The sequence below is a fragment of the Meles meles genome, chromosome 17 (assembly GCF_922984935.1).
Source record: "Meles meles chromosome 17, mMelMel3.1 paternal haplotype, whole genome shotgun sequence".
NCBI lineage: Eukaryota > Metazoa > Chordata > Mammalia > Carnivora > Mustelidae > Meles > Meles meles.
Window position 1 is genome coordinate 4,930,819 of NC_060082.1, and position 21,778 is coordinate 4,952,596.

Here is a 21,778-nt window from a genome sequence, read left to right on the forward strand (position 1 = left end):
ATTTGGCGGAGAAAAAGAATGCATGCGGAAGCTGTATTTGGCAGGAGATCTGTAAATGCGGGCTGATCTCTAGGCCCCTTGAAAACATCGGGGCAGACTTCTCCATGTGCTGAAGATGGGAGAGACGCACAGATCTGCCTTTTAGGAGAAAGAATGAGAGGCAGCAGGGGCTTTCCCCTGGCTTGGGTCACACATCATCACATCCCCCTTACCGCTTGGACATATCCCAGACTCGGATACTCTTGTCCTCCGAATTGCTGAGGATCAGCTCTTGGCGAGGATGGAAGACGGCACAAGACACATTGTTGTAATGACCGCGGCAGGTGTCGACCTCCCATGCCTTTGACTCTGAAGGACCAGAGAGAATTAGGTCATCACAATTCTCTACAAGTTCAGGACTTAAAATTATGGCATCTCTAACCAAATGCTAGGAGCTACTCCAAAATGCTACACAAGCAACTTCTCTCTGACAGGGCAATTTTTTCTTTTAAGCCTCTGAATCTCTACATGTTTCTTCTTTCATCCAGACCCAACCATCAATGACAACACCTCTTCTCCATCATTCTTTATGCTCTTACCCTGTTTTGTCACTAGCTCTCATGGTAGAATAAATGCAGGCTCCATAGCTTTTAGTCACCACTGTATCTCCAGAGCCTCGAACAATGATTAGTACAAAGCAGGTACTCAATAAATATTTTTTGAATGTTTACTCTTCACTCTGTTCAGAATGCTCAACTCATGGGGCGCCTGGGTGGCTCAGTTCGGCTCAGGTCATGATCCCAGGATCCTGGGATTGAGCCGCGAATCGGGCTCCCTGCTCAGTGGGGAGCCTGCTTCTCCCTCTCCTACTCCCCCTGCTTGTGTTCCCTCTCTCGCTGTCTCTCTGTCAAATAAATAACGAGAATCTTAAAAAAAAAAAAAAAAAAGGAATCCTCAAAATTAGGATACCTCAAAACAGGAAAAAAAAAGAATGGGACAATTTCTATGTTCCTAGGGTTAGCATTAAGAACCCAAGGTAGGAAAATGGGTCCCTAAGTCCAGAAGACCTGGCTCCTTCACCTTGTTGGCCAGCAGCCAGCTCTTCCGACCCAGTGAGACTGTCCCTGCTCTACTCACCGTTCATGCGCCAGATCTTCACTTGTCGGTCGTCTGCCCCAGAGACGATCAGGGGCATAGTGGGGTGGAAGGCAGCCCAGTTTACACCACGATCATGACCCTGTGGAAAAAAAGAAGAGGTTCTTCTACAGTGGCTTTGTAAGGATCACTGAAAGCAAACTAAAGCGCCACCAGGGGGTTATCAAAAACGTGTCTGATTTTTACTCTTCCAGAGAAAAGAGTCAAGGGATTAGGGTAGTCTAAGATACGAACAAGAGAGTTAGTACCAACCCACCCAATTCTATACCCAAGTTCTCACGGCAATTCCCCAGTCTTTCTACCCCCAAAGTCAGCATCACTTGCATTTGGGATATGTTATTTCCCCGACTAATTACTAGCATCACAAGAATAAAAACCAATTTTATAACTTGAGAAAATGTGGTCAGGAAACTCTCAGGTGAATCCCAATACTCTTAGGAAACCTATGAGGCCGAAACTATTTTTGTAATAATGTTAAGACATTATTTGCCTTTTTCACATTCACTCTCGCCTGAGGATAATGTTTTCCAGAGGCCACGTGACATGACGTCATTGCTCTGACGGCTAACGGAATGTGTGCTTATGCACTTTATGTTTTAGAAAGTTCTTACTTTTAATTATAGATATGATAAAAACTGAACAATATAAACCATGCTAACATGAACTCTTCGGGGTCCTCAGTCTTAAGGGCATACAGAGATTCTCAGACCACAAAGCTTGAGAACTGCTAATTTTCAGACATCTTGTACTTAGTTGTACTCAGTACTGCAACAGGACAGACGAGGCCGTCTCCGGTCAGCAGTGTTTCAGAGACACTTCGTGCTGTGGCGAAAATCCCCTGGGTTTTACAATCCGATCCAAGTTCCAATCCTAGTTCCTCCATTTACTAGATACATGTGAATTTTGGTAAACTGCCCAATTTCTCTAAGTCTCAATGTTTTTCATCTGTAAAATGAAGTTACCGATAAACTGAAGTTAGCCTCAGAGGATAGCTGTGAGGATTAAATTAGGTATTTTTAAAAACCTAGTTTCTTTCTCTAATGCTCTTCTGTTTCCTCACCACGCACACAAATTACTCACCCACGGCTGGTCCTTAATAACTGATCATATCACAACCCCCACCCCACTCCCTAGTCTCACAAGAGGCGTGCGAGCGGACTCCGCTCTGGGATGCGACGGAGCCAATGCCAGCTTTCTCCCTCCCTCCCCGCTGGGCTTAGGAGGTGACGTGACTCTCCCTCAGGTGCCACAGAGGCTTCACCCCTCCCGGCTCCCGGACTTTCTGTCTCCAGGGCCTCCACACAATGCCCAGCGCTTCACAGGCACCGCACAGATCTCTGCCCCAGGAGGGAAGAGCGAGCGGCGCCCTGTCCCTGCTCCCCCGACGAGCCGCGAAGATCATACCTCCAGCACGTGTTTGACCACCGCGTCGGTCGTTCCGAACAGATCGACCCCGGTTATTCCTCGCACGTCGGACTCCACCGCACCAGGGGACAAGTTTTTTTTCCTTAGACCTTTGAAGGGAGGAGGAGTGGGGTGGAAGACACAAAATCATGTTACCAAAGAGAGCCCAGTAACAGAGGCACGGGAAGGTGCAGGGAGAGACTAACGTTAACGATGAAGAAAGGAAAGAGAAATTGGGAGAGACTGAAGTCGGTCAAGAGCTCCTACCTACCTCTCTCTAGAAATGTTCAAGATGATGACGTACTTTGACGAGCCTCTCTTTCCCTCCCTGAACGCTTCACAGCCCTGCTACTGAGATCTCCTCCCCGAGGACGAGGACGGCAATCCAGACCCTTGACCCGGCTAACTTCCTCAGCAAGCTTCGCCCCAAGAGCTGTCTCCCTGAGATCATTCCCAGTCTTGTTCTTGAACTGTGGCCTGAAGCGGTAAACCTCCCACTTCCACTTTCAACTTTAGGGCATCTATAATAACTTTTCTTCTATCATCTCAAAAACCTTGGAAGAAAAGCCATTTAGGGAAGCCACAGCTGCGTGCTTGGCCACTCCACGGGACAGCTCCAGAGAGCTAAGGAAACAAGGCCTGTCAAACCCCGAACTGCTGTTTGGTGGAAGAGAGGCTACAAGGACAGCTATGCAGCGAGTGTACTCTTCTCTGTGACTCCTGCGCAGGGACCAAAATAATTTCAACTGTCAAGTCCTTACGCACAACAGAACTTCATCAGGTACTCGCAACAAAAAGACGGCCGGACCAATGTAATTTCTTTCCTTTAGATCATGACTAATAAAATCTAGGTAGGGTCAAAATAAATTTTATAAATAAATAAAAACTGTCAGTCCTTTTAGGCTCTTACTTAAAAAGGTTGGTTACAGATCTGAATACGTGTACTTTGCCAACAAATCTTCTGGAGGCTAGCTTCGCTGGGAGGAAGTTCCCATAATTTGAAAACAAGAGAAAAAAGACACCAGGATAAGAACAGTCTTATTCACACAGGACCAAACTCAGGGCTCAACTACACCTATCTTTAAAGACTCTCTGTGGTACACAACCCAAGCTATGCTTGTTAGCATACTTTACAACTACTTTACATTTGAAAAGCATTTTGTGATTTTTCAAAGCACTCAATTTTACATTTTACACTTGATTACAGATGTTCTATAATTTGATCCTGATAACAACCTTAGAGACAGGCAAGCAGGTATGATTATACTTTAAAAAGAAAACAGAACTGGGACTAAAATTCTATCTTTTGAAGTATTTGTGGGGGGAAGCGGAAATTCAAACTACTAGCACTTGTAAAATAAAAAACAAGTATCCACAATTGGGTGGGGGGGAAGCCACCATGAAAATAAAACTTAAGTCACCTTAAGCCTAAAAGTTGGCCTCTGTAGGAAAATACGAACATTTAAGTTTAATGATTACATTTATCCTTGTTTTAAAATTACAGTATTAATGTAATCTCTTCTCTTCCAGGGGCACGTAGACATCAGCACTGGGGAGGCAAGTGCTAAGAGGGCCCGCTGGCGTCAGTCATCTCGTCCCCTGTCCAAGATGAGCACTTCGTCAATAGTAAGAGAAATAAACGGATGCTGTGACAAAAATGCACTCTCCAAACCTTCGTAAGTACATCCTCAAAGGGATGTCTCTTCTCACTTACTTCGCTTGTCTCTTTAATGGATCTGTCAACTTCTTCTAATGGGTCTGGTATATGAAACAGAGTCAAAGGAAGGCACAGAGACAGCTGTGAGGAACTTCACCTCCAATAAACTTCAGCGAACACATTAAAAGGAAAAGCCGCATGACAGACCGCAGGCCTCTGCTGCACTTGCTGTCATGATTCAGGAAAGGGGGCAGAGCAAAACCAGACAGATGAATAGTGACAGGCAGTGAAAAAGATCCTTAGAGAAGAAATATTTGAGCGTTTGAAAAGGCACTCACTACGACTGAACGACAGATGGAAAATTTCTACAGCAGCTACTCAAATCCAGAGGGAAGGGAGTTCACTCTCAGACTGGACCAGGTTGACGCACGCTTCCCAATGGGGGCCAGGGGAAGTAGTAAAAAGAGAGGAATAAGGACAGGAATTGGCAGCAAATTAATACTTTTTTAGTTGTCATTTCAAAGATAAAGCCTGAATTACATGGGCTTGACATGCAAAGGTGTAAGCACATTAAGATAATTTAACTGTCAGTTTACTTGGAAGATCAAGCTAAAAAAACCACCTATTTTCTATATCTAGATTGTAAATATATTCTCTTTTAAACATATTTTGCCAGGCTAACAGAAAAGATTCAGGTTAAGTAAGCCCCAAGGGGCTCAATTCTCGTAGCACAGATAACAAGACAGGTTTTTCTTTAAAGATCTCTGTTTTCTTACTCTATGTTAAGCTCAGAGAGGCAGACATTCCAAACAATGAGGATTCTCAGCAATGCTTTAAATGTGAGGGTATTCATTCTCCGACTCAGAATGCACTTTTCCTCTCTCAGAATCACTACCTCTGGTCCCTAATGGACCTGAAAGCTAATTCCTCTTCCTGTGTTCAGACTTAATTCGAACCCAGGCAAAAATAATGTGGCTAAAAAGAGTATGCTGATCTCCAGAAAAGCAAAGAATGTAAAAGTCTAACTCAAAGCTCCTTTTGGTTAAAGACCAAAGCAACTCCTTTCACTCTCGTTAAGGGGTTACCGGAAGTCCGGAGAGTTTTAAGTAGAGAGAAGCACTTAGAAACGGGAAAGAGAGCATTCACATTAGTAGAGCAAGTCAGCACCGAGTCCTCAGTACCACATGCGCCAAACGAGTACGGCGATCGCAACTGTTAGAGGTGGCCCGTGCCCTGCACACGTTCAAGAGCAAGCAGAAACCCCAACTGGGATCAAACTCTCTCTCTTCTCGGTTTTAAGGTCCTGAATTCTGATGCAAAAATGACCTTCAACCTACAAAAGTGAAGAAAAGGATTCCTTGCTTTGGGCATTTCAGGTTATCACTGAGAATCCATCACCCGAACTGGCCCAATCACCATTACCAGGCCAGCGGGACCTGCCGTGCCGGCATCGGGGGCGTGGCCAGCGCACTCAGAGTGGGGCGGCAGAGAGGCCCCTCTCAGAAGCCCTAACGGCCAAAGCATCCCTTTACACATGTAACAAATTGACTTCTTTATGGTCTACAATGGCATTAGCTATAGACCATTCCCGTGAAAAGTGAGGAAACAGTCACTCCAAGTATCTGAGTGGCGCTCGGTCCTGTCACAGAGCTCTGGCTGGGAAAGGCTCTTCTCAGTAAGGGAGGCTCCGCAGCAGAAACTGCATGAGCCGGATGCAAGCCCCGCAGGCTCCTGCACCCAGAGACAGAGAGGGCGCTTTGAATGTGTGCACAGTGAAAACCACGGAAAGCCACAGCTGGGTTACTGAGAGAGTAAATAAGGAGCCCCCCGGCACGAGCGGTGAGGAGAGAGCACAGGCTCCCGGTGCCTGTGTTAACGCCTCTCGGCAAGGCTGGTCACATCTGGGTGTACTTCAAAAGGCCTCATCAGTCTGACGAAAAACTGCAATGGCAAAAGCCCCAGTGGCAAAGAGGACAACGTGTCCATCTCCCATACACTCTTGCTGATGCCACTGCCCTCTAATCCTGACCCTCTGAGAAGTGCAGACGGTTCTAGAAATGCCAAGACGAGAGTCATCACAACGGTTCGCCATGACACAGGACTCAGACTGCCGTCCCCGAGTTCGAGACGATACGTAACACACGCTGAGTTTCTTTCAAAAACTCTTCTTGTGGCTGGGAAGGGGACGGGGCTAGAGGGACGGGTAAGAGCATCTACGTCCCCTAAATTAGTTTCCAGCTCTTCAGATCGCTGCCACACCAAAACACGTACACATGGGAAAGTCGGAAAGTTAAAAAAAGGAAAAAAAAAAAAAGAACCCAAAGGTTCTGCTCTCCCTCTGCCCTCAGCCTCCCCCAGCTGTTTCCTTGCTGCATGGATCTTACCCAACTGCCGGCAGCATTCTGAGCACTGCTCCCAGAAATCCAACTCTCCGACCTGCTGTTCCTAAGTGGCCTGTACGATGGGCAAGCACCGTGGTGCTCCAGCCCGCCACGCTACCAGTGAGCTGAGAAAAGCTATGACCTGGGCCACACAATTCAGATGGGTGACACCTTTGCCACAAAAAAGAACCAGGCCAAGGACCCCAGAGTCCTTCCTTTCATAGAGGGAAACAAGTGTTTTGCACTCCAGCCACTGACCTTCCACAGAGCCCCAATCTCTAGGAATTCTGAAAAGCAACAAGTAGAGAGACAATTCAGCAGGTGAGAAGTAAACTTTACTGGGCAGGGAACCACAGCAGCCAGTGTTCCTTTTCCACGTTCCAGCCATCCATGGAGCACTACCAGCCAGCCAGCCTACGGGCCTACCGGCCTGCCCACCTCACAGGGACCGTCCTTTCCACGCGTTTAGGCTCTCGGCTTAGCAACTTCTCATGTCTCCTCTACATAGCGCCAAACAGTAAAACCTTACTCCCAAATCAAGATACATAAACTGTGAAAGGAGGGATTATCCCAACTCTCCAAAATCTATAAATCTATTTTAATTTCTGGTCATTTTCACTTCTAGAAGTGTGCCCACTGAAAGGTTTTCTGGACATAAAAATCCCACTCTTCCCTGTGCTCCCCACATTAGAAGAAATGGAGGGATTTTACTAAGTGAGGCCACAAGATTCCAGAATCTTGTTTCCCTGCATTAATCTATTCCCAAAATTCATTTCGGTGGAAGACGTCATCTCTTGTTTTATTTCACTGGAAGGCATGACTCTCAGATATTCTCAAGTATACAGACTCTATACATTACACTACACAGCGGCATCTACATTTTAACTACAAACCCTTCCACCTACCAAGTGAAACTCCCTTCAGGTTAAACACACTTGTCAGAGCAGCCACTTTCCGCAACAATCTGCTAATGCGAAGAACCATCAAAAGCAGACTTAACACCCTCATAAACAGAGACGTTATTACGTGAGAACAGAATATTCTAATTTCTCCTGTTCTAAGCCAACTACCTTCACTATTTTAAAAGCAATTGCAGTTTTGCGCCAGACATGATGAGGCTGTCCCCTGAACTTGGGCAGCTCACCAGAAATATCCCAAACACGCACAGTCTGGTCCAGGCTGGCTGACACAACCAGGTCTTCTGAGGGGTGAAACTGAGCACACATTACATAATGGTTGTGTCCTGTTAACACGCTGCAAGAAGAAAAAAGACATCCCAAATTAGAGGCAGGACTCAACAGACTCCTACACACTAAATGCCACTCTCCATACTTAACAGATAACAGTCCCAAGTATTCTTTTTGGAGGCAAAGGCAAGTCACCCTAACAATTCTGAACTAGTAACAGTAAGCAAGGTCAGCTCTTTTAACAGCTCTTTTAACCTTCTTTCCTCTGCTGCTTCAGCATTTAAATATTACCAGTTGCAGGAGACGTACACTGCACCACTCTTCTCTGCTATTAAAAACGTTCATATATCGGAGCACCTGGATGGCTCACTCGTTAAGCTTCTGCCTTTGGCTCAGGTCATGATCCCAGCATCCTGGGATCAAGCCCCGCATTGGGCTCCCTGCTTGGCGGGAGGCCTGCTTTCTCTCTCCTCGCCCCCTGCCTGTGTTCCCTCTCACACTGTCTCTCTCTGTCAAATAAATAAAATCTTAAAAAAAAGAAAAAAAAGTTCGTATGTCAAAATAAATGGAATCTTAGTAATTTATACTGGAAACTACCAGTTAGATTTTGGTGGGATAATCTCTCTTAAATAGCATCATTTTCAATGGTCCTTACAGCTTCACAGAAAGCTCAAGACCTGAACACAAAGCAGGATGATAATCCAGACCTTAACTCAGGTTTCATGGAACAGAACTGAAAACTAGCTGAAAAGTTTTGTTCTGAAAGTCTAGTGATGCCCTCCCTTCCCTGGCAAGCAGTGATTAGGAAATCCAGACTGTTACATTACTAACAAGACTGCCTCTATACTTATCGTCTGTAAAAGCATCTTACAAATACAATGAGTAATTAATCAGCAGGCAGGGCCCACTAGGGAAGGAAAAGGATTGTTCTGAAGGGAAGCTCATTATGCAAACACTAGGCAGAACGAAGCCTCTCTCTCAGCCGCATCTCCTGCTTTACCAGACGCAGGTTCTAGACTGCCAGTTCCACACTCGGATGGTTTGGTCATCTGAGGCGCTCAGAATCCAGGGATATTCCTGAAAGACAATCCAGACAAGGGTTTCAACACTAAACAAATATGTTTTTTCGGGCTCTGTAGCCATCCCTCTCTTTGGAGGAAACCCCCATTGCCGGGCATCTCAGTTGTACTAGCAAAGGGACCACGGGTTCTGTCTCCTCCCCACCATTCTAAAGCTTTTCCCACAGCGGCACTTTCACCTGGAGATTTCAGAATGGAAGCCAGACAAAGGCATAAAGGATTATTAGAGGCAAAGAAGATATATCACACTTACTTCTACGTGTATGTGTTTGCCTACATGTATTTCTACTTACACACAGCTAGTCCTGTCAATTCAGATCCTATGAAAGGATCTTCTCTCTTTCACTCTAGGATTAGAACAGTTTCATGGTCTGACTCCTGTCACACCATCCAGTCTCAAAAAATTCCCATCTCAGGAACCAAAGCACAAAATAACATGGAAAAACAATTGAGTTCTTTTAGAGTCTGTAAGTTTACCGAGAAAAGAAGGTATTTCTCGGGGCGCCTGAGTGGCTCAGTGGGTTAAAGCCTCTGGCTTCGGCTCGGGTCATGATCCCAGGGTCCTGGGACCGAGCCCCGCATCGGGCTCTCTGCTCAGCAGGGAGCCTGCTTCCCCCTCTCTCTCTGCCTACCTCTCTGCCTACTTGTGATCTCTGTCTGTGAAATAAATAAATAAAATCTTTAAAAAAAAAAAAGGTATTTCTCATTCACAGTAGTATGTTCAGTGCTTAGCACAGAACTTAATAAATACAAGGCACACATCTACTTATTGAGCCAAAAAAATAAAAGAAACTTTTTCTAAACTTTCCAACTGGATGGCAACTTGTTCTGGACAGATCTTCAGCACATCCCTTACCCCAAGGACCAAACAATCTGCTTCACAGATAATCTCATCAAGCGGTTATCATTCTCAAATGTCTTCCTTTTTTTTAATTGACCACATATATGTCTATTACCTGACATCACTGAAACCCATTTTCCATCCATAAAATGGGGTTATTATTGATATTTCTGAGTCGAATGAGTCTTTGAAGGTGGCCGTCCTGTACACGGAAGGATGGTTAGCAGGATACCTGGATTCCGTGCACGAGATGTCAGCAGCCTTCATGCCCTGAGCCGTGACGACAAAAATGTGTCCAGACACTACCACATCCTCTAGGGGGCAAAATCCCCCGTGGTGGAGAACCATGGAAGAGGTACCCAAAATCATTCAGGCCACTCAGCAAGTATTCCATTCACGTTGGCCACCTCCTCCTCCAATCATTCTAGACTTAAAATAAAAGCAAACGCCACAGGGTCTTACGCTGCGCATGATTTCCTCAAAGTCCCAGCAGTGCTGGAGGTAAAAATTTAGGATGAAAGGACTCGGAGAATGGCCTTAATAAAATGCATTTCCTTTATTTTGTTCTGTGCGTTGACAGAAGTTTCAGGCATCGAACAGAAAGTACTCTTGGCTTCATTTCTCATAAAGTGAAGCAGGTCCTCCAGGACTAAGAGTCAGCAGGACGGCCTCATCACCAGCCACGAGCTCACAGCAAGGCCTGCGCCGTCTGAGAATTTTCTTTTTCATCACGGTAAGTGTACTCTGATTCCCATCCCCACACCTAGCCTCCCACCCACCTCCCCTCTGGTAACCATCATCTTGTTCTCTATAGTCAGGAATCTGTTTCTTGATCTGTCTTTGTTTCTCCTTCACTCATTTGTTCAATTTCTTAAATTCCACATGAAGGAGATCATATAGTATTTGTTTTACTTATTCTGCTTAGTATTATATTCTAGCTCCATCCGTGTACCTGTAAATGTCAAGATTTTACTCCTGTTTAACACTGAGCATTCCACACACTTCTTTATCCACTCATCTATCAGCGGACACGCAGGATGCTTCCATAGCTTGGCTACTGTAATTCATGGTAATAAACATAGTGGTACGTGTATCCATCTGAATTAGTATTTCTGTATTTTGGGGGTAAATACCCAGTAGTGTGACTACTGGATCATAGAATAGCTCTAGGTTTTGTTTTGTTGTTTTTTTTTTTTTGTGGAACCTCCATATTATTTTTCCAGAGCGGCTGCACCAGTTTGCATTCCCACCAACAACGCATGAGAGTTCCGCTTTCTCCATCCTCGCCAACACTTGTGGTTCCTTGTGCTGTTGATTTTGGCCATTCTGGCAGGTGGAAGGTGATAGCTCACTGCAGCTCTGATTTTATCTCCTTGATGCTGTGTCACGGATGTTGAGCATCTTATCAGGTGTCTGCTGGCCATCTGTGTATCTTTGGAGAAATGTCTGCTCACGTCTTCTGCCCATTTTTTAATGGGATTATCTGGTTTTGGGTGTTAAGTTTGTTGCTGCTGTTGTTTTTATTTAAGGCAGGCTCTACCACCAGCATGGAGTCCAACATGGGGCTTGAACTCACAACCCTGAGATCAAGACCTGAGTTGAGATCAAGCGTCAGATGCTCAACTGACTGAGCTACCAGGCATGCCTGGGTATTGAGTTTTTTTAAGTTCTTTATACATTTAGGATACTAAACCTTTATCGAATGTCATTTACCAACATCTTCTCCCATTCCACAGGTTGCCTTTTAGTTTTGATTACTGTTTCCTTCACTATACAAAAGCCTTTCATTTTGATGTAATCCTAAGTTTATTTTTGCTTTTATTTCCCTTGCTTCAGGAGACCTTATCTTAAAACATGTTGCCACGGCTCAGGGTGCCTGGGTGGCTCAGTGGGTTAAGTCTCTGCCTTTGGCTCAAGTCATAGTCTCAGGGTCCTGGGATCAAGCCCCACATGGGGCCCTGTTCAGCAGGGAGCCTGCTTTCCCCTCTCTCTTTGCCTGCTCTCTGCCTACTTGTGATCTTTCTGTGTCAAATACGTGAATAAAATCTTAAAAAAAAAATGTTGCTAGGGCCAATGTCAAAGAAATTGCAGCCTGCACTCTCTTCAAGCACTTTTTTTTTTTAAGCTCCATGCCCAGCATGAGATCAAGACCTAAGCTCAGATCAAGATTCAGGCGTTTAACCCACTGAGCCATGCCAACACTCCTCTGGGACTTTTATGGTTTCAGGTCTCATATTTAGGTCTTTAATCCATTTTGAGTTTATTTTTGTGTATGGTGAAAAAAATAGTCCAGTTTCATTCTTTTGCATATAGCTGTCCAGTTTTCCCAACACCATTTGTTGAAGAATCTGTCCCATTGTATATTCATTCCTCATTTGTCCAAGATTAATTGACCATATAATTGTGGGTTTACTTCTGGGCTCTCTATTCTGTTCCAAAGATCTGTGTGTCTCTTTTCATGCCAGTACCAGACTGTTTTAATTGCCACTGCTCTGTAATATAACTTGAAGTCTGAAATTGTGGTACCTCCCGTCTTTTCAAGACTGCTTTGGCTAATCGCTTCTCGACCTTTTGGCTAAGATCAAGTGAAGACTGCTTTGGCTACGCAGGGGTCTTCTGTGGTTCCATACACATCTGAGGATTGTTTGTTGGTATTTTGACAGGAATTGCATTAAATCTGTAGACTGCTTTGGTGAGTACAGACATTTTAACAGTATCTGTTCTTCCAAACCGTGAGCATACGATGCTTCCATTTCTTTGTCCATCTCCAGTTCCTTTCATCAGTGTTTTATAGTTTTCAGACTACAGGTCTTTTACCGTTTTGGTTAATCATTCTCACATGTTTTTGCTGTAAGTTTTGCAATCATTCTAAATTTTTTTAATTTTACAAAAAGATATAAACTATACTTAACCAAGAAACTCTTGCCTATTATATTCTAACTGAATTCAAGAGACTTAGTCAAGAAGCAGTAGAAATCAAATCTAATAGCATAGAATTATGGAAAGATCCAGACAGGCTGAGACTGGTTAAGAGGCTGGGAGTCTCTAATCTACATTTAACTCTGTCTTCTAGGATACCTGACAGATCAAAGAAGGTAGAAAGCCTGGTTAAAGGAACAGCCTCTACTGTACCTTAAAATCCTAGGATTAAAACGTTTGTTCATGCTTCAAACTGATTAGCTCATCAAAACAGCATCTAACACTGATCTCCCTCCAGACACACCTACTTAGAAACACCCCACATAGAATTAGTCTGCAAACTTTTGTTCGCTATCTCAGCAAACCTGAAATCAAATCTCTGCTTTTCCCAATAGAGAATCAATGCCTTCCTTATACAGCCCACTGAATCCAGTTTAATTCAATTCAATTCGATATAACCCTAAGTGTTTCCTTTGGCAGAAAGAAACAAAAGATCAACAACAAAGCAGAAAGGTCAACACCACACAGATTCTAGAAGAGCCCCTCCAAGAACTCTGATAATTCTGTTATCAAAGCACGGGTTCTTGAGATGCAAGTAGAAGATTCCACAGAGAAAGCCAAGAATGCTCTACAACTAGAGGCACCATGGCTACTTACATGATGGAAAAACGTGGTGCGAATGTAGTCCAAATGCCCAAGCAACGTGAAGAGACAGCGCCGAAGCTTGTAATTCCACACCTGCGAGGAGAAACGCAACTAAGCCACAGGACACAAGGGTCTTGAGCCTCAAAGAGCTTCAGGTTTCTCAATAAGTACATTTGGTTTATGTTTTGGCATTTCTAAATAAGTAGGAACCCTGAGAGAAGTCTTGTTTAAGACTTGTTTAAGGTTGGGGCGCCTGGGTGGCTCAGTGGGTTAAAGCCTCTGCCTTCGGCTCGGGTCGTGATCTCAGGGTCCTGGCATCCAGCCCCTCATCGGGCTCTCTGCTCAGTGGGGAGCCTGCTTCCCCCTCTCTCTGCCTGCCTCTCTGCCTACTTGTGATCTCTCTCTCTGTCAAATAAACAAATAAAATCTTGAAAAAAAAAATTAAAAAAAAAAAAAGGAAACAATAATGTAACATACGGCATCATCTTCTCTTAGACTGCTAACTTGGTGGCAAATGATGTCCATACATTCACAGCCTGTACTGGGCAAACAGACTTTAATTCATCACTATGGAAAATACTACATTGCCCAGTCAGGGTGAACTAAGCAGACAAACATCACATTCAGATATAAAGTTGAGCTAACTACTAAAGTACCACGTATCAATGAATGCAGTAACTAAGGAAGACACTAAACCAGGACCAGAAATGTAAGCACATACTTCCATCCAGAAAACCTCCCCAAAAAGTACAAAATTATGAGGTCAGTGGCTTCTTAAAAGCATTTTAACATTTAGGGGCGCCTGGGTGGCTCAGTGGGTTAAGCCTTCAGCTCAGGTCATGATCTCAGGGTCCTGGGATCGAGCCCCACATCGGGCTCTCTGCTCAGCAGGGAGCCTGCTTTCCCCTATCTTTCTCTGCCTGCCTCTCTGCCTACTTGTGATCTCTCTCTCGCTGTCAAATAAGTAAATAAAATCTTTTAAAAAAAAAAGGCATTTTAACATTTAAAAATATTTTTTAAAGATTTTTATTTATTGGGGCGCCTGGGTGGCTCAGTGGGTTAAAGCCTCTGCCTTTGGCTCAGGTCATGATCCCAGGGTTCTGGGATCGAGCCCCGCATCGGGCTCTCTGCTCTGCGGACAGCCTGCTTCCTCCTCTCTCTCTCTCTGCCTGCCTCTCTGCCTACTTGTGATCTGTCTGTCAAATAAATAAATAAAATCTTTAAAAAAAAAAAAAAGATTTGTATTTATTCATTTGACAGAGAGAGAGTGAGATTACAAGCAAACAGAGAGAGGGGGAAGCAGGCTCCCCACTGAGCAGAGAGCCAAATGTGGGGCTCGATCCCAGGACCCCGGAATCATGACCTGAGCCGAAGGCAGAGGCTTTAACCCACTGAGCCACCCAGGCGCCCCAATATTTAAAAATTTTTTTACAATCTACCCCAAGCCAACTACTTACTATTCCTTTTTACTTAAAAAAATTTTTATTTTTGTTTGTGAATTACAAAAGGTAGTACCATTTCCTGTAACAAATTCAAAAAACCTGAAAGTATGATCGTCCAAACAAGAAGGCAAGCTCTATGAAGGCGGGGTTCTTGTCCACCATGCTCAACACTATCCCCCAGCATCTAGCACAGCGGCCACCACTTAGGAGGAGCGCAACAGGTATGTGTAGAAATGAGAAAAGGTGAACACGAAACATCAAAGTGAAACGTGAACGTATCCCAATACTTTCACTGTCATCTGCTCAATTATCTATAAATAAAATACGGGTACACAACGCAGTTTGAGTGTCACACAAAAATTAGATCATAAATACTATTCTTTAACTTTTTTCTCCTTACAGAGTTCAGAGTTTTAAATGACCACATTTCCAGCTTCGAACTATCTTGACTCCCTTACAGTCCTCTACCTAAGTCCAGAACCATGAATCCTTGAAGACCTACAGGGTTTTTAGACTTTGGCCGTCTGTGCCTTCCTGTGGTAACACTGCACACCCTGCCAGCCAGCTACTTCCTTTATTTAAAGGCTTTACTGAAACAGAATTCAAGTCCCCCGAATGTACCCACTAAAAAACATAGAATTCAATGTTTTTCGTACATTCAAAGCTGCGCAACCATCGCCACCACCAATTTCAGAACATTGTATCACCCCCCCAAAACTATGCCCAATAGCTGTGACTCCCCATTTCCTTCCAACCCCTCTAACCTCAGACAACCATCTACTGTTTGTCTTTACTGATTTGCCTATCTGGACATTTCATATAAATGGAAAATAAACTTTTTTTTTTTTTTTTGACAGACAGAGATCACAAGCAGGCAGAGAGGCAGGCAGAGAGAGAGGAGGAAGCAGGCTCCCTGCGGAGCAGAGAGCCCGATGTGGGGCTCGATCCCAGAACTCTGGGATCATGACCTGAGCTGAAGGCTGAGGCTTTAACCCATTGAGCCACCCAGGCGCCCCGAAAATAAACCTTTTTAAAAAATACTAATGATGTGGGGGGAAAATCCTTTTTCTTAAAGGTCACCCAGTCTTTCCTTTCTTAAACAGACTATAAGGAACCCAAGTTAACCATTCTTGATAGTCAATGGTCATCAATATAAATGACAAATACTTTACTAAAAATAGAAGAAAGTGATATTCCGAGGAGCTTTTGAGATCAAGTGGTTTGAGCTTCTTCGCACCAGCATACGGTACGAAATCTAAAAACAGAAAGAACTGTCTTCCTGTAATTCTAAGGCCTCTTTTCTCTGTGGGCAGTCATCATGCATCACGCCTGTCACCTAAGTTATGCTGTGTAATCTATAACATAATTTTCTGAGCTAGCTTCTGGAAAAATTATCTTTTTTTTATGAAGTAAATTTCATTAGTCTGATTCGATACACATGTTTAATGCAAACTTGTGGAAGTAAAAGAAATATTTGATTTTTTTTTTTACAGGTTCAAAGACTCTGCCTCTAGTTTTGCTTTTATCAGTCAAGCTTCTTCAAAGAGTTGTATATCCTGCTTCCTCACTTTCGATTAAGGTGTTAGCATCACTAACATCTCCCTCTTTAAGCAATCTAAAGATTACTTGGACCTTATTTATCCCGACCACTTTTCTCCTTCTTTAAATTCTCTCCTTCCTTGGCATCCAATAAGCTTCTGCTTCTTCCCCTTGGTTCACCGCCAAGCTCTAAAATCATCCTTTCCTACACAAACTCTACTCCCTCTAGCTCTTCAACAAGAGCTTCTCATTCAACATAATCCCAGAGCGACACCTTCCACCACCTCTGCTTCCGCTCTCCCCTTCATGAGGCCAACGCCCAAATACGACTCCAGTGCAGACGTGTCTCCACAGACTGCCCCTTCACTCCCTCAGACTCATCAGCGTCCAAGCGTCCAAGACGGTACTCATTACCCATCTGCCATGGACTGAATGTCTGTGTCCGCCCCCACAGTCACAGGTTGGAATCCTAATGTCTGCTGTAACGGGTTAGGAGGCAGGGCCTTTGAGGAGGGTGGAACCCTCCTCCACCGGATCAGTGTCCTGATCAGACAGACTCTGCAGAGATCCCTCACCCCTCTGCCACGTGAAGACACACAGAAGGAAGGCAGCCATCTGCAGCCTGGAAGAGGAACCTCACCAGAAGCTGACTGTGCTGTTTCCCTAATCCTGCACTTGTAGCCTCCAAAACTATGAGAAGTTTCTGTTGCTTATAAGCCATGCAGGCTGTGGTATTCTGTTAGAGCAGCCCCAATGGGCCAAGACACCATCTTCCGCCAGCACTCCAGAAAACTGAACCTCCTCATTTCTTCCTTTCCCCATGAATGGTACACCCCCCCCCCCCCGCCCCGTGACTAAGGCTAGAAGCCTGCAATAAACGTCATCTCATTTGTTTCCCCTTACCATCCCTCCAGCAGACTCCCTGATGCCCTTCCTTAAGCTCTCAATTCCATCTCTGTCTCCACTGTGAAATGCCACCGCCTGTCCATCTACCACTCAGGCTTACAGGACAGTCTCCTGACTGGCATCTCTGCATCCAGCTTGCCTGCTTCCTCCAAACCATCCTGTACACCACCACCCACGTAGTCTTAAAAAAAAAAAAAAAGTGAATCTGATTTCACTTGTCTATTTAAACCCCTGTAATGCCTCATTACCAACGACGACACCCAAACTTCTGAGCACTGTAAATAAGCACTCCGTGATCCGGCCCCTCTCATCTTCTGGCCCTTCTCACACCTTTTCTCCACGGCTTATTCACACAAACTCATTACATGTCTCAGATAGATCCAGCTGCGTCATGCCTTTCTATCTTGGACCTGGACTGTCCTTCCCGATTTCACTTTGGTTACCTCTCCACTGTATCACTCAGCAAGCTGTACATGCTATTATTTTGGGTGTATATGTATCTCCTCCATTAGAACACTTCTTATTTTATTAGAGTATTTCTCCATTTCTTATTTATTTTTGAATTCCCCCCAAAATAAAAGTGTCTGGTATACAGGAAGAATTCGATGAATGTCTGCTGGATCAGTGTCCCTGATAACATCAGAAGCCTGAGCTCTGTATGAATGTGATGTCCTGTTTTGGGTCCCTTCCATAACTGCCCAACCCCAAATCCTACCCTTTACTCCCAATCATAACAGACCCTTTGTACCTTAATCTTATAGTCATCTCCTCCAGAAACAAACAATGGCTGCTGCTTATGGAAATCAATGCCTCGTACTGGACCTGAGGAAGAAAGCAGGCAATGTAGGTTAGAGAGAACTGTACTTCTTAATCAACAAGGTATTCTTTTTTTTTAAAAGATTTTTTTTTAAATATATATTTATGTATTTAACAGAGAGACAGAGAGAGCACAAATAGGCAGAGAGGCAGGCAGAGAGAGAGGAAGGGAAAGCAGGCTCCCACTGAGCAGAGAGCCCGATGCGGGGCTTAATCCCAGGACCCTGAGATCATGCCCTGAGCCGAAGGCAGAGGTTTAACCCACTGAGCCATCCAGGTGCCCCAAGATTTTATTTATTTATTTGACACACAGAGATCACAAGTAGGCAGACAGGCAGGCAGAGAAAGAGGAAGAAGCAGGTTCTCCACCGAGCAGAGGGTCCGATGCGGGGCTCGATCCCAGGACTCCGAGATCATCACCTGAGCCAAAGGCAGAGGCTTTAACCCACTGAGCCACTCAGGTGCCCCTCCAAGGTGATTCTTATTCAGGATCCAGTCCTTTCATATTCTCTAATCCTAAAGAAAGCTTAAACTACCCCAGAAGTCAATAAATACTAAGATCTCTTTAATTTCCTCCTAGAAACTGTTATCTTACCATCATGTTCATCAAACTTGTCAATTAGGGTACACATCCGATAGTCCCATAACTGGATGACTCCATTGTGTAAACTGGTCAGGATCCAAGGTCTTTTGGGGTGAAAACTGAGCCCTAGGAGGAAAAAACAAACAAACAGGATGATCCAATTAGCTAAGCATAGGCCACAATAGCATCCCATCAATTCGGATAGGAAAAACAAAGAGCTAAGCTAACCCTAGGCTCATCCACTCATTCACTGAATGCCAGACATGAATTTTATGCTGTTTGGTGCTGGATTTTGTTACATTCCTTTAAATATTGCTAGATTTTGTTTTAGGATGTTGTGAGGTTACTTGTTTGGAAGTTTGCTTTTAGCTTTGTAGCGTGAGCACACAACAGCTGTTAGTCTAGATCTAAATTGGCACCACTGTGAAGGCGATGCCCTGCAGTATTAGGGGGCCTTCGATTCTGACAAGTAGGAACACAAAACTACTCCCAGCTCTAAGTGAGCTGCAGGGATTATTCTGCCTTCTGTCCAGATGCTCTTTCCCAGGCTCGGGGTCATTTTCTCACACCCATATGCAGATGAGGACTCAGACAAAGGCCGGACAGCATCCCCTGCAGGACTCCAGTGTTCCCTTTGCAGCTCCCTCTTTGGTATTTTGTCCAGCAAATTCTAGCTGTCTTCAGTGAGACTCCGGGGCTCTTTCCCCTTCCCTCTACCACAGCCTGGAAACTCTCCAGGTAGTAAGCTGAAAGAGCCACAGGACTCTCACGAATCACTCTCCTGCACTGCCCGTCATCCAGTGTCTGAGAACCTTTGTTTCACATACTGTGTTCAGTTGTACAGCTGTTTTAAGGTGGAAGGGTAACACTGGTCTTTTTTCACTCTACGATGACTGGAAATGGAAGCCCACAGAAGTAACGACTGCTAACGGTCTGGAGTGTATCCTTTCAGATTTGTAATGCAGACCATATCATTTTAGGAAAAGGAAATAAGTTACACAAACTTCTTTTCTCGATTAGCTATATACCATGGATCTCATTAAGTACTTATATATATCACCTCATTCCCGATGCGGGGCTCGATCCCAGGACCCTGGGACCATGACCTGAGCTGAAGGTAGAGGCTTTAACCCACTGAGCCACCCAGGCGCCCCCAAATGTACCACATTTTTAAATTATTCCAGTGATAAGCATTTAAGCTTTTTCCCCTAACTTTCATCTACCAGAAAACGGAGCTTAAAGAAAATATTTCTCAACATAATCTAGTCTATTTGCGTTATTACCATTTTAGGCTAAAGACCTAGAAGTAGGATTGCTCAGGAATACAGTATGTGCGTTTAACATTTTCATAGATACCATCTGACTGCAAAAAGACTAGAGCACATAGTCTGATCAAGTTTCTGAAGATACCAATTTTGCACACATTGCCCAACATGAATACTATTGGTTATTTGTTGTTTTGTTTGTTTTACTAATCTAAAATTTTAAAAAAGGATATTTCACTTTTTAAAAAGATTTTTTTAAAAATTTGTCAAAGAGGAAGAGAGCACGTGCACACGCACAAGGAGAGGGAGAAGCAGGCTCCCCACCCAGCCAGGAGCAGGATGGAGGACTCCATCTCAGGACTCTGGGATCCTGACTCAAGCTAAAGTCATACGCTTAACCAACTGAGCCACCTTTTCTTTTCTTTTCTTTTTTAATATTTCTTTCATTATTAGCAAGTTGGAGAATATTTTCATTTATTTACTGAACACTTACATTTCTTCTAAGTTGTCTATTTTCCCAATAAAAATTATGTTTTTCTGGGACACCTGGGAGGCTCAGTCCGTTAAATGGCTGCCTTTGGCTCAGGTCATGATCCCAGGGTCCCGTGATGGAGTCCCACATTGGGCTCCTTGCTCTGTGGGGAGCCTGGTTTTCTCTCTGCCTCCTCTGCCTGCCACTCTGCCTGCTTGTGTGCTCTCTCTCTCTCTTTCTCTGACAAATAAATAGAAAATAAAAACTTAAAAAAATTATTTTTTTCCTTTGTGGGATGTAGTAATACCCACCGAGAGACAGGAACTCTCATATATTCAAATATCTTCTCCCCACATTTTCGTTCCCTACTGCCCAGTGAGAAATCAGAAGGGAAAGTTCAAGGATCATGAAGACCCATTTCAGCCATCCATGGATTCCATCGCGACCCCCACAAGACTCAGACACTGCTCAGAATCTACTCCCACATGAGCAATGGCCTGCGGTTTTTGAGCCCCTGACTCTATACCAGGCACTGTAATAAGCAATCTCATACATTATCTCATTCCAGTCCCAAGAAGAATGTTAATCATTTGCATTTTAGGGATGAGAAAGTAGAGATTTCGAAACCTTAAGTAAGTCGCCCAAGATCATACAGCTCAGGGACTGTTAGGGATTCCTAACACGGAACTGTTAGGGACTGTTAGGGACTGTTTCAGGATTCCAAAGCAAAGTCCATGTGACTCCAAATACCATGTTCCCAAACACCTTGTTCTAATGCATCTTACTAGATATCCAAGATACATGCACATATATAAACTTTTACATGTATAAATATAAATTTTTCCAACCCTCAAGAGATCTCACTTCTCTGCCCTTCCCATTCTAACATTCTAAGAGACACCACTGCTACTTCAGTCACTTGCCCTCCACCTCCACCCACCGATGCTCAAACTTTGGAATTCCCATATTTAGGAAATTAAGAATGAGGATGCCCGGTTAAAGATGAACTTCAGATAAAAAGCGAACACTCTCGGAAAATCATTTCGCTGTTTCTCTGAACTTCAACTTTAACCAGGCGTGCAGTATTTCATCTGGCAACCTGAGCAAGTTCAGACTTCGCCGGGATGATGGGCCTCAGTATCCTGCCTGCAAGTAGGACATAGCGCCCAATAGAGGCCCTGGACGTCGGTAAGGTGCAGCCAACGCCTCGGTGAGAGGCAGCCAGCGCTCATTTCCGAAAATGCCCGACTTAGATGTGCGCGAGACCCGATCCCCAAGGCCACTCCCTACAACACGGTTATCAAAACGCCAACAGGTCACAGGACCCTGGGACGGGGCAAAGCCGGGGACAGTGGCCCCAGGAGAAGAGGGAACGGAAGGCACCGGGAGCAGCCCTACGGGGCCTCCCGCCGTGCGGGCGCCGCCACAGGTCAACTGCGTCCCGAGGGCGCTCCGGAGAGACAGGGCTGCAGGACCGCCGCCGGGCCGACCCACCCTCCTCCCCTCGG

At 44.6% G+C, this 21,778-nt stretch overlaps 1 protein-coding gene across 2 annotated transcripts in view; it reads right to left on the reverse strand.

The window, feature by feature from the left end:
- COPA (COPI coat complex subunit alpha) overlaps positions 1-21,778 on the reverse strand; it is a 45,457-nt gene that overhangs the window by 23,423 nt on the left and 256 nt on the right. For both annotated transcript variants that reach the window (XM_045983314.1, XM_045983313.1), the window contains exons 2-9: positions 18,546-18,659; positions 17,883-17,956; positions 13,260-13,340; positions 8,764-8,840; positions 7,721-7,830; positions 2,539-2,648; positions 1,117-1,216; positions 213-348 (exon numbers count right to left, since the gene is read on the reverse strand). In XM_045983314.1, the coding sequence (XP_045839270.1) occupies positions 213-348; positions 1,117-1,216; positions 2,539-2,648; positions 7,721-7,830; positions 8,764-8,840; positions 13,260-13,340; positions 17,883-17,956; positions 18,546-18,659 (802 nt within the window). The remainder of the gene's footprint in view (positions 1-212; positions 349-1,116; positions 1,217-2,538; positions 2,649-7,720; positions 7,831-8,763; positions 8,841-13,259; positions 13,341-17,882; positions 17,957-18,545; positions 18,660-21,778) is intronic.